Source organism: Palaemon carinicauda, chromosome 6, assembly GCF_036898095.1.
Source record: "Palaemon carinicauda isolate YSFRI2023 chromosome 6, ASM3689809v2, whole genome shotgun sequence".
In the NCBI taxonomy this organism is placed as follows: Eukaryota; Metazoa; Arthropoda; class Malacostraca; order Decapoda; family Palaemonidae; genus Palaemon; species Palaemon carinicauda.
In genome coordinates this window covers 28,618,366-28,632,240 of record NC_090730.1, presented here as the reverse complement: position 1 = coordinate 28,632,240, position 13,875 = coordinate 28,618,366, and the positions used below count along the sequence as shown (strand labels likewise).

The 13,875-nt window shown below is 40.6% G+C and overlaps 1 protein-coding gene across 2 annotated transcripts in view; it reads left to right on the top strand.

Moving 5' to 3' along the window:
- LOC137642536 (zinc finger FYVE domain-containing protein 1-like) overlaps nt 1–13,875 on the top strand; it is a 164,360-nt gene that overhangs the window by 86,366 nt on the left and 64,119 nt on the right. For both annotated transcript variants that reach the window (XM_068375172.1, XM_068375171.1), the window contains exon 9: nt 11,716–11,927. In XM_068375172.1, the coding sequence (XP_068231273.1) occupies nt 11,716–11,927 (212 nt within the window). The remainder of the gene's footprint in view (nt 1–11,715; nt 11,928–13,875) is intronic.

Genomic DNA, 13,875 nt, shown 5'->3' with positions numbered 1-13,875 from the left:
ATGACCTGCTTGTCTGTTCTGTGAGGGCACTTTGGTGCTACCTGAAAAGAATCCAGCATTTCAGACTGGAGCACCGGAGATTGTTCCTCAATACCTGTACGGTGAAGAAAGAGATATCTGTGAAGACCGTCAGACAAGCATACTCCTCTTCCAGAGAACCTGCAGATAGACTATATAGAATTTGGGCTCACTAAGTCAGAGGCATCAGTACCAATCTTGGCCTTTTTGGAAGAATCTGTCTGTGGTGCAAGTGGTGAAGCCAGGAGTTTGGAAGTGTCAGGCAACCTTCAATGCTCACTACCCTCAGAAGTATACCCATAAGTTCCTGGATACTTTTACCCTTGGACTTGTGGTAGTTGCTCAAAAGGTTACGTAGAAAGCCCAGCTCCCTCATAAGACAAGAAGCATTTCATCTAAGATAACAGTCATGATGTAAGTCTAGAGTGAAAAGTAACAATTTCTGGCCATTTTTCCTTTCTTACTCCCCTCTCTTGGAGTGCAGCAGTCATGCCGTTATGAGCTGGACCGAGGAACTTGTCTTTTCCTATTTTTTTGTGTTGATGTATCTCCCCCATCCTCTTTTATGAGGAGGGAATGGACGGAATGTTAAAACCAATTTTTCATAAATGCTCAAACATTTGGACACCATATTCTCAAGGGACCTAGCCTAACACCTGCAACTTCTTCATGCTTAGGTTGTTGGAAGGTTGATAGGAGTCGTGACACGCTCCTCCACAAGACCAAAGTACATTGACGTCTTGTGGGTTATTTAACCGACCAATTGGTTATAGGGAGTTCTGCCCTCTTATTATTATTATTATTGTTATTATTATTTTTACTAGCCAAGCTACAACCCTAGTTGGAAAAGCAAGATGCTATAAGCCCAAGGGCTCCAACAGGGAAAAATAGCCCAGTGAGGAAAGGAAATAAGGAAATAAATAAATGATGAGAATAAATTAACAATATATCATTCTAAAAACAGTAACAGCGTCAAAACAGATATGTCCTATATAAACTATTAACGTCAAAAACAGATATGTCATATATAAACTATAAAAAGACTCGGGTCACCCTGGTCAACATAAAAACATTTGCTCCAACTTTGAACTTTTGAAGTTCTACTGATTCAACTACCCGATTAGGAAGATCATTCCACAACTTGGTAACAGCTGGAATAAAACTCCTAGAATACTATATAGTATTGAGCCTCATGATGGAGAAGGCCTGGCTATTAGAATTAACTGCCTGCCTAGTATTACAAACAGGATAGAATTGTCCTGGAAGATCCGAATGTAAAGGATGATCAGAGTTATGAAAAATCTTATGCAACATGCATAATGAACTAATTGAACGACGGTGCCAAAGATTAATATCTAGATCAGGATTAAGGAATTTAATAGACCGTAAGTTTCTGTCAAACAAATTAAGATGAGAATCAGCAGCTGAAGACCAGACAGGAGAACAATACTCAAAACAGGATCGAATGAAAGAATTAAAATGCTTCTTCAGAATAGATTGATCACCGAAAATCTTGTAAGACTTTCTCAATAAGCCAATTTTTTGTGCAATTGAAGAAAACACAGCGAGAATCACACCTAAAATTTTAAAAGAGTCATACAAATTTAAAGAAACAGTATCAATTCTGAGATCCAGATGTTGAGGAGCCACCATCCTTGACCTACTTACAATCATACTTTGAGTTTTGTTAGGATTCAACTTCATACCCCATAATTTGCACCATGCACTAATTTTAGCTAAATCTCTATTAAGGAATTCACTAACCCCAGATCTACATTCAGGGGATGGAATTGATGCAAAGAGAGTAGCATCATCTGCATATGCAACAAGCTTTTTTTTCTAAGCCAAACCACATGTCGTGTATATAGCATGAAAAGTAATGGGCCAAGAACACTACCCTGTGGAACACCGGATATCACATTCCTATATTCACTATGGTGCCCATCAACAACAACTCTTTGAGATCTATTACTTAAAAAATCAATAATAATGCTAAGAAACGTCCCACCCACTCCCAACTGTTTGAGTTTGAAAACAAGGGCCTCATGATTAACACGGTCAAAGGCAGCACTAAAATCAAGGCCAATCATATGAACTTCCCGACCACAATCAAGGGATTCCTGTACAGCATTGGAGATTGTTAGAAGGGCATCACATGCTCCAAGGCCTTTACGAAAACCAAATTGCAAACTAGGGAGTAGATGATTACCTTCAGCAAACCTATTAAGACGTTTTGCCAGAAGACGTTCAAAAACTTTATATAATATGGGAGTTATGGAAATCGGGCGGTAATCAGTGGGACTTGAGCTACCACAAACACATTTACATAGAGGAGTAACATTACCAATTCTCCAACAAGTGCTAAAAGCTCCTCTTCTTGCTAACTTGCGTAAAATAACAGATAACTTTGGAGCTAAGAAATCTGCCCTCTATAAAAAAACAAAAGAAAAATACAATTTGGGTCTACACCTCCATAAGCATCAAGGTCCATCAACAGAGCTTTAATCTCACAAGATCGAAAAGCTAAACTAGTTAGTTTAGCCTCAGAAAAACAGGAATGAGGAAGTTCAAGTTTTTCATTACTCTGTTTACTGTAAAAAACATCAGCCAAAAGGGTTGCCTTTTCCTTTGGACAGTGAGTGACTGAGCCATCTGGTTCAAGTAAAGGAGGAACTGTTGCATCTACACCAAAGAGTGCAGATTTAAGGGTAGACCAACATTTATGTTCCTGAGTTGTACCAGAAAGGGTTTCTTTTATGGTTAAATTGTATTCCTTTTCAGTTGAGGCATAAACTCTCTGAGCAAAAGCTCGAAGCTGAGTATAGTTGTTCCAGGTCAAATCTGATCTGTTACCCTTCCAAACATGATAGGCCTCCTGCTTCTCCAAATAAGCACGTCTACAATCGTAATTGAATATGGTTTGTCCTTCACTCGGTACCTTAGCACACGAGAAGGGATACGCCTATCAATTATGTTGACTAGATTCTCATTCAAAGGGACAACTGGATCTACACTACTATATAATTGTGACCAATTCAACCACAAAAGATCATGCAAAATCCCATTCCAGTCTGCTTGGGATTTCATATAAATATTACAAGAGTATGATATATCAGGGACAGGCTGCTCAGTCTTAACTACTAATGAAATCAAGGCATGATCAGATGTCCCGACTGGAGAACCAACCTTACTAGTTATAACGCTAGGGGAGTCAGTGTATACGAGGTCCAAGCAATTACCAGACCTGTGAGTAGCTTCATTTATGATTTGCTCACAACCTGATTTAGAGGCAAAGTCTAAAGCTCTTAAGCCATGGTGATCAGTAGGAGAGATAGAACTTAACTACTCCCTATGGTGAGCATTAAAATCACCTACAAAGACAAAAGAAGCCTTTCTATCATCTTCTTGTATCTTAGCAATAATGGTAAGAAGACAATCAAAGATAGAATCATCCAGTGATACCTCTACATACGATCTTAATTCGTTCCAGAAACTGCTTTGTATGTTAAAACGATCGTATGTTGGAGCAAATATTCCCATAAGAATACATGGTAATTGATTTAATTTGTTCCTCAGCCTAAAAACCCATAATAATTCCTTAATAAATGGCTACACGTAATTACACATGACATTAATACAATAACTGTATCATAAATACATATTACAAACCAAAAAAAAGAAGAATAATAATGAAATAATAAATAAAAAACAGGTTGTAATGTAACACTTTACCTTAGCGACAGGCCAGCGCAGGTGTAGGGACTTCTACGCAGGAGGAGATGGAAGATCAGCGAGGAGGTAGGGACGGTGATTTTGTACGATAACGTGTACGATAACTTACACTAACTTACACTACTACGTGAACTTCTAACTTAACTTATCTTATTTTTTTTCATTTTTATAATTTTATATTTTTTTTTACATTTTTTCTTTTCTTATTTTTAATTTTCATCACTTTCACTCGATTCGGTCTTCCTTTTCATTGCTTCACTTAATTTTCTTTTCATCACGATCACTAGACCGTTTTAAAGATTTTTTAAAGAAACTATCGAGTGAAAGTTGCTTACTACAGCCTTTGAGGATTTTTCTAAAATGCGTTAAGCAAACATCATCGAACTGCGCAACAACACGGCAAACCTGAAGTTTCTGTGGGTGATGCTTGTCGATGAAATCAACAACGTGTTGATGATATGCCAACATCTGTTTTATTTCCGCCGTAACTAAGATTTCCCCTACCTCCTCGATCTCCTCCGACTCACTCAACTGCGCTTGGAACTCATCATGCTGCATGGCTTGCAGCTCCTTGAGTTCCTCGGTGGTGAGCTCTTTGTGATGCTCATCGACGGGTTCGGTGATGTCATCTTCATCCACCTCCAGACCCATGGACTTGCCAAGGGATACAATCTCTTTGACGTCTTCCTCGGCGGCAAGCACAGGTTTATTCTCGGGGCCAAAACCTTCGAAATCTCTGGGAGCAACAGCATCAGGCCAAAGCTTCTTCCAAGCGGAATTCAGGGTCCGACGAGTTACTCCCTCCCAAGCCTGATCAATGATCTTTAAGCAGTGCACGATATTGAAGTGGCTCCTCCAAAATTCACGCAAAGTTAAGTTGGTGCTTTGCGTGACATTAAAGCACTGCTTAAATAAGTGCTTGGTGTACAGCTTCTTAAAATTAGAGTTGACTTGCTGGTCCATGGGCTGGAGGATAAGGGTGGTATTCGGTGGAAGATACAACACCTTGATGAATTTGTATTCGTCGATGATATCATCTTCGAGTCAAGGAGGGTGAGCGGGTGCATTGTCCAAACAAAGCAAGCACTTCAAAGGCAAATTCCTCTCCTGAAGATACTTCTTGACAGCAGGGCCGAAAACTACGTTTACCTATTCCACAAAGATATGCCTAGTAACCCAAGCCTTAGAATTAGAATGCCATAGAACATGTAGCAGGTCTTTATTAATTCTATGTGCTTTAAATGCCCTAGGGTTTTCGGAATGGTAAACTAACAAAGGCTCAATTTTGCAGTCCCCGCTGGCGTTGGCACAAAGCGCAAGAGTCAACCGATCCTTCATTGGCTTATGTCCAGACATTTTCTTCTCTTCGGCGGTAATGTACGTTTGACTAGGCATCTTTTTCCAAAACAGACCGGTTTCATCGCAGTTGAACACCTGCTGCTCTACGTAACCTTCCTCCTCCACGATGCTTTCGAACTTTTTAACAAAGTCTTTAGCAGCCTTGGTGTCCTAACTCGAAGCTTCTCCATGACGAACAACTGAATGAATCCCGGTCCGTTTCCTAAATTTCTCGAACCAACCTTGAGACGCCTTTAATTCCTCCGTCGTAGGATCGGCTGAACTCTCCCCCGCGTCACCCCGAGAGCGCGCTGCCTTCAAGTCACTGCAGATAGCGCTGGCCTTCTCACAAATGATCGTTTCTGTGATCATATCGCCAACAATCTCCTTGTCCTTTTTCCAGATCAACAAAAGGCGTTCCATCTCTTCCAGAGTAGGACTACAACGTTTAGAAATAATCATGATCCCCTTCGAAGGTTTCACTGCTTTAATGGCTGACTTCTGTTTTATGATCGTCGAGATCGTAGACATATTCCGGCCATATTGTTCAGCCAGATCACTAACACGTACACCTCGGTCACGCTTTTCTATTTCCTGCTTTAATTCTAATGAAAGCATAGACTTCCTCTTTTTCTCACCACTGCTACTACTTCCTGAACCGAAACTAAGCTTTTTAGGACCCATGATTACGGAACACAGAAAACAACACGTGAAAAGGCAAGATAAAAAACTGTTAAAACTGAGCAAATAGAGGACAACCACACGATGCGCACGCGATGAGAGGACTGATCAATGTGACGCTCGATTGGCGTCCCTCCGATGTGCTGCCGTTTAGAGGCATCAACAACAAACGACACGGACCCTTTCGAGAAAATTCCACGGGTAAGCGTATTGTTTACTTCGTATGTTGGAGCAACACTTCGTATGTTGAGACAGAAATTTGGTCGAATTTTACTTCGTATGTTGGAAAATTCGTATGTTAGGACAATCGTATGTAGAGGTTCCACTGCATGTCTGGATTCTGGTAGATCGAACACAAATAAAATTTGTTATGCCTGCCACAAACTTTTATTAACTGAATCTCATAACATCCACATTGATAGCAGGACTAATGAGAAGCAGGGTACTCGGCCCTAATATACACCGCCATTCCCCTGGCCCTAGGGATGGTATCACGTTACACCATTATTGCCTTCTTAAAACCAGTTATAAGGAGCTCAGATGAGTGCCTCATATTAGAAACCAAAGTTTCTGAGCACAAAAGAATATCATACTGTCTGGACGCAACTGTAAGGTCTTGGATATTTGCATGAAGACCACGGATATTGCAATACAGAAGACGACATTGACGAAATCTAGGACGTACTGGTCCCGGATTTCGCTCAATGTCTCCAGACAGCTTAAGAATTAATAGAAATAAAAAAAGAGACATCATACTTAAAAACTAGATTGACAAGAATTATAACAAAAACAATATGTACAGAATTATAAATAAAGTGATTGATGATACCCATAGACTATGGTAAAAAGTCGGAAAAACTGGTCAACATGGAGGAGCCGATACACCATGCAAGGCTAAATACCCTCCAGGATAGCCACTTTAACTGAAGAGAGGACAGTAAGGATGGTTTTGAGAAGTAAAAGAATCAGAAAAAGGAAAAGACAACCTCTTGATAAACCACCAGGCATCCATGGCCCTTCTATTAAGCCTGACCAACGCACCATTTAAAAAAACAAGAAGAAAAAAAAATAATAATAAGATAGAATAGTGTGCCCGAGTGTACCCTCAAGCAAGAGAACTCAAACCCAAGATAGTGGATGACCATGGTACAGAGGCTATGGCACTACCCAAGACTAGAGAACAATGGTTTAATTTTGGAGTGTCCTTCTCCTATAAGAGCTGCTTACCGTAGCTAAAGTCTCTCTTCTACCCTTACCAAGAGGAAAGTACACTGAACAAATTGCAGTACAGTAATTAACCCCTTGGGTGAAGAAATGTTTAGTATCTCATTGTTGTCAGGTGTATGAGGAAAGACGAGAATATGTAAAGAATAGGCCAGACTATTCTGTGTAAGTGTAGGCAAAGAAAAAATAAGCCGTAACCAGAGAGAGGATCCAATGCATTACTGTCTGGCCAGTCAAAGGATCCAATACCCCTCTAGTGGTAGTATTTCAACGGGCGGCTGGTGCCCTCGCCAACCTACTACCTACAAAGACTGATTATTCTATTAAAGAACAATGGTTTGTATTCATGTTGGAAGAAATCACAACTTTTTTAATTAATTTTTATTTTTCCTAACTACAGTGTGCAAACCCGAGTACTTTTATGCCCCCTGTGGCCGCGGGGGCATAAAAGCCCCCTGTGGCCGCGGGGGCATAAAACAATTAGAATAGCGCCAACGTTATCCCTGCGTGTCGTAAGAGGCGACTAAAAGGGACGGGACGAGGGGGCTGGGAACCCCCTCTCCTGTATAGAAAATCCTGTGAGACAGCAACAAAGAGATGGAGCTGGGGGGAGAGTAACTGCTCCCCGCACTCTAGTTTTGGGGTGTTTGAATGTGCGTGGATGTAGTACGATAGAGAGTAAAAGATGTGAGATTGGAAGTATGTTTAGAAGTAGAAGGATGGATGTATTGGCCTTGTGTGAGACAAAGATGAAAGGAAAGGGTGAAGTGATGTTTGGTGAAATGTCTGGTAGAGTGTCTGGGATTGAAAGGGGAAGAGCGAGAGAGGGTGTGGCTTTATTGCTGAGTGAATGGATGACAGGTAAAGTAGTGGAATGGAAGGAGATATCATCTAGGTTAATGTGGGTAAGGGTTAGGTTGGGTAGGGAATGTTGGGCGTTTGTCAGTGCGTATGGGCCAGGTAGTGAGAAAAGTGAAGAAGAGCGGAATGAGTTCTGGAATGAATTAACTAGGTGTGTAGAAGGACTGGGTAGAAGGAATTATGTAGTTGTTATGGGTGACTTAAATGCTAGAGTGGGTGCTGGAGAGGTAGAAGGTGTCATTGGGAAGTATGGCGTACCAGGTGAAAATGAGAGTGGTGAGAGACTGGTAGATATGTGTGTTGAACAAGAGATGGTAATAAGTGCTAGCTTTTTTTAAAAAGAAAGATAAAAATAAGTATACATGGGTAAGAGTGGCAAATGGAAGAGTAGTAGAAAGGGCATTAATGGATCATGTGTTGATAACTAAAAGAATGTTTGGAAGATTGAAAGACGTGCACGTGTTTAGGGGTATGGCTAACGGTATGTCTGATCATTTTTTGGTGGAAGGAAAATTAGTTGTAGCAAAAGAGTGGGGGAATAGAGTAGGTGGATGTAAAAGGGAGCTAGTGAGGGTTGAAGAGCTAATAAAACCGGGGGTAAAAAGTAAATATCAGGAAAGGTTGAAAATGGCATATGACGAGGTGAGAGTAAGAGAAACTGGTAATTTAGAGGAGGAGTGGAAGTTAGCAAAAGAAAATTTTGTTGGGATTGCAAGTGATGTATGTGGCAAGAAGGTTGTTGGAGGCAGCATGAGGAAGGGCAGTGAATGGTGGAATGAAGGAGTGAAGGTAAAAGTGGAAGAGAAAAAGAGGGCTTTTGAAGAATGGCTGCAGAGTAATAGTATAGAGAAGTATGAAAAATATAGAGAGCAAAAGGTGGAAGTAAAGCGCAAGGTACGTGAGGCAAAGAGGGCAGCTGACCTGAGGTGGGGTCAGGGACTGGGTCAGTCATATGAAGAGAATAAGAAGAAGTTTTGGAAAGAAGTGAAGAGAGTAAGGAAGGCCGGCGCAAGAATTGAAGAGACAGTGAAAGATGGAAATGGAAGGTTGTTAAAAGGAGAGGAGGCAAGGAAAAGGTGGGCGGAATATTTTGAAAGTTTGCTGAATGTTGAGGATGATAGGGAGGCAGATATAATTGCTGTTCCAGGTGTTGAGGTGCCAGTTATGGGAGATGAGAATGAGAGAGAGATTACAATAGAGGAAGTGAGGAGAGCACTAGATGAAACGAGAGTAGGAAAAGCATCTGGTATGGATGGTGTGAAAGCTGAGATGTTGAAGGAAGGGGGTGTGACTGTACTTGAATGGTTGGTGAGATTGTTTAATGTGTGTTTTGTGTTGTCAATGGTACCAGTAGATTGGGTCTGTGCATGTATTGTACCACTATATAAGGGTAAGGGAGATGTGCATGACTGTTGTAATTCAAGAGGTATTAGTTTGTTGAGTGTAGTTGGAAAAGTGTATGGTAGAGTACTGATTAATAGGATTAAGGATAAAACAGAGAATGCAATCTTGGAAGTACAGGGTGGTTTTAGAAGAGGTAGGGGTTGTATGAATCAGATTTTTACAGTTAGGCAGATATGCGAGAAATATTTAGCAAAAGGTAAGGAGGTGTATGTTGCGTTTATGGATCTGGAAAAAGCATATGATAGAGTTGATAGGGAAGCAATGTGGAATGTGATGAGGTTATATGGAGTTGGTGGAAGGTTGTTGCAAGCAGTGAAAAGTTTCTACAAAGGTAGTAAAGCATGTGTTAGAATAGGAAATGAAGTGAGTGATTGGTTTCCGGTGAGAGTGGGGCTGAGACAGGGATGTGTGATGTCGCCGTGGTTGTTTAACTTGTATGTTGATGGAGTGGTGAGAGAGGTGAATGCTCGAGTGCTTGGACGAGGATTAAAACTGGTAGGTGAGAATGATCATGAATGGGAGGTAAATCAGTTGTTGTTTGCGGATGATACTGTACTGGTAGCAGACACAGAAGAGAAGCTTGACCGACTAGTGACAGAATTTGGAAGGGTGTGTGAGAGAAGGAAGTTGAGAGTTAATGTGGGTAAGAGTAAGGTTATGAGATGTACGAGAAGGGAAGGTGGTGCAAGGTTGAATGTCATGTTGAATGGAGTGTTACTTGAGGAGGTGGAACAGTTTAAGTACTTGGGGTCTGTTGTTGCAGCAAATGGTGGAGTGGAAGCAGATGTACGTCAGAGAGTGAATGAAGGTTGCAAAGTGTTGGGGGCAGTTAAGGGAGTAGTAAAAAATAGAGGGTTGGGCATGAATGTAAAGAGAGTTCTATATGAGAAAGTGATTGTACCAACTGTGATGTATGGATCGGAGTTGTGGGGAATGAAAGTGATGGAGAGACAGAAATTGAGTGTGTTTGAGATGAAGTGTCTGAGAAGTATGGCTGGTGTATCTCGAGTAGATAGGGTTAGGAACGAAGTGGTGAGGGTGAGAACGGGTGTAAGAAATGAGTTAGCGGCTAGAGTGGATATGAATGTGTTGAGGTGGTTTGGCCATGTTGAGAGAATGGAAAATGGCTGTCTGCTAAAGAAGGTGATGAATGCAAGAGTTGATGAGAGAAGTACAAGAGGAAGGCCAAGGTTTGGGTGGATGGATGGTGTGAAGAAAGCTTTGGGTGATAGGAGGATAGATGTGAGAGAGGCAAGAGAGCGTGCTAGAAATAGGAATGAATGGCGAGCGATTGTGACGCAGTTCCAGTAGGCCCTGCTGCTTCCTCCGGTGCCTTAGATGACCGCGGAGGTAGCAGCAGTAGGGGACTCAGCAGTATGAAGCTTCATCTGTGGTGGAAATGTGGGAGGTTGGGCTGTGGCACCCTAGCAGTACCAGCTGAACTCGGCTGAGTCCCTGGTTAGGCTGGAGGAACGTAGAGAGTAGAGGTCCCCTTTTTGTTTTGTTTCTTGTTGTTGTCGGCTACCCCCCAAAATCGGGGGAAGTGCCTTTGGTATATGTATGTATGTACAGTGTGCAAACCCGAGTACTTTTATGTATACTACCTGCCTCAACCACCCCGCAAATCTTAGGTTAAAAGTTCAAAGTGAGGGTTGCTCCACCTGTTGTGTGGTCTGGGCCTACCGGCCACCCTGCAGGTAAATACATTTATCACATTAAAAATTTAATCAGTCATTCCAGCTTTCCTGAAATCATACTCCTATTGAAGGATGATGTTTTGTACAGTTAGAAAAAAATACTAATTATCAAAAAGATTTGTGGTACTGTATTATAAGATACTGCAAATAGGCTTAGTGATAAATTTTTGGGATTTCTTTTTGCTAGGGCTTTCTTTGGCTCTGTTGATTTTTTCTCCAGCTCATCTCATCAAAAAGTCTGTCACCATTAATTTATGTTGCTTAATAACTTATTTCCCTTGTATTATCTGAGAATATTACACTTCAGTTAAATGACTTTTTCTACATAACAGAAAGTATATTATGGTCTGTCTTCCTCCGCTACTCTGTTATTAGTAACCATATCAAAAGCCACTCCAAAATCTACTGTGGTATTAGTTCTTCATTCACTTCTCCCATAACGAGTGAATCCTGTTGATATTTTCATGATTACATCCAATGTACCATTTTTAGATTACCTGTGATGTTTTGTCAACCAATTTTTGTTAATGTCACGATTTCATCCATCTATCTTGAATCTATTCGGAACTTCATTACATCCTACTTGTGGTGCACACATGCTTATTACAGTTTCTCTAGTTATAGTGAAACATAAGATCAAAGACAGTTGAGCCATCAAATTTATGAATTTATTCACTGTTGTCTTTAGATTACTGAAAGAATTTATTTAGTCATGGGTGAATTTTGTCTTCTTGAGTAATGCCTTAGTTATTGCTTGCAGATAAAGGTCAAACTCCTGAGGAACAACTGAAGGAAAACTTTGTGAAGTTAAACTTGAAGATTGATGCGTTTAATAGCTTGCATTATATTGGTGAAAACTGCAGTGGTGGCGAGACAAACTTCAAGAGGCTAAAGGATGCTATTTTCGAGGAACTGCGAAACAATGGTGTTCGATCACCAAGGCAGCCTAAGATCATTCTTGACATGTTGGAGGTGAGTTTATTTTGGCTTATAGCACTGTATACTGATATTTTGGTTAATTTTTATAGATTAGAAGGAAAAAGTCATGTGATCTTTTTGTTAATGATTTGACATACAATATGGTAAAAATAGTATAATCTCTTAAAAAACTGTCCATTGAATGATTCACTACACAGTAGTTGGAGATTTCAGTGCTCTTGAGCCTTGAACTTTGTTCAAACTAATAGTTACATATATTTAACTGAACATTTTGTTTTCAAATAATTCATACATTTCCTGTTTGTAGTTTTAATATTTGCATTTTACTTTTCATCTAATCAGTTTGATCTTTCTGGGCTCTTATTTCTCCCCTATTTTTTATAAATTATAGAATATAAAAGCTAACTAAAGATGCTTTGAAGTGTAAGAATTGGCCCATGCAACTTTGATTCCTATTAGATGTAAATACCCATTACTGTAAAAAGTAACTAAAGTGTATCATCAAAAAGAGGTTCTAGAACCCTAATCTTCATAATCATCATGCTCATCATCTTCTATAACTAGTCCATTGCAGGGCAAAGGTCACAGACATGTCCTTCCACTCCCATCTGGTTACGATCTTTCAATGCCAGTTTATACCCACACATTTTCTTAGCTTGTCAATCCATTGTCTTCTCTTCCTTCCTCTGCTTTGTTAGCAATCTTTAGGAACCCATTCCTGTTAGTCTTATGTCCATCTGTCATTCTCATTATACTGTATGTCCTGCCCATTTCCATTTCCTTTTCTTAGATGTTAGAATATCCTCTACTTTGGTTTGCTCTCGTATTCACATTCTTTTTCCGTCTCCTAGCGTTATTCCCATCAATATTCTTAGCTCTTTGAGTTATAAATTGCTTAATGTTGTAAGGCTTTAGTAAGGCTCCAAATTTCCTATGCATAAGTTAATACTGGTTGAACCATCTGATTAAATAATTTTCTTTTTAGAGAAAGTGACATTTTACTTTTCATAATCTAATTTTGTTTACCAAAAGCTCTCCATCCCATGCTTATCCATCTTTTAATTTCGGTGTCATTTCCTGGGGAAACATTGTCTGTCCTAAGTATGTATATTCATTAACAATCTTTAAAGGTTCGTCCATAACAATTTTTTGTTGTGTGTGCATTTTCATTGAACATTATTTTAGTTTTACTCATTCATTTTCAGTTCTACATTTCTGCTTTCTCTATTCAAATCTTCTATCATCTTTTGCAATTCCTCCCATGATTCACTAAACAGAACTATGTCATTTGTAAATCTTAAGTTGTTATGGCATTCACCATTAATATTAATGCCTACATCTTCCAAACTAAACATGGAGACTTACCTTGAACTACTTTCTTAGGAGGTACCTGGAATCTCCTCTCAACCAACCAGAGTTTTGTGTAGTTTAAACTACTTCCGTTTTCTGTGAGGACCACCTCAGGCGGAAGGATACGTGCCCTGAGGCTAGTCCCGAGCCAGGTCGCGTGTTAGCTCGGATCTCGACCCTCAGTAAGTTCTCTGGTCGCGTCGTGATATCATCCCGACGCTCTCCTTTCTCAGTGCGACCCTTTGTGTCCCCGACTCGCGTGTCCCACGTGGTATCCCTGTACTTTCCCTTGTGTTCTTGCGTGTTTGCTTGATTCCCTTGTGCTTTCCCAAGTGTATTCCTTATCCTTTCCCTGCGTTCCTGTGTCTTATGGTGTTGTTGTGCATCATGGAGCATGCCCGCCATTGTCCTGGGCCTAGAGCCGGGAAGTCGTGTGGAGCGTTTTCGTCCAAGCTGGAGGTTGACCCGCATTCCCTTTGCTCTTCGTGTAGGGGTAGAGTGTGCTCTTTGTCGGACACGTGTCCGGAGTGTGTCGTGGAGTGAAATCCAGTTGGTTCGTTTTAGTACGAAGAAGAAGTCCGCTAAGCGATCTCCCAGGAAGGCAAGCACCTCTTCGGCCTTGACGTTGCCA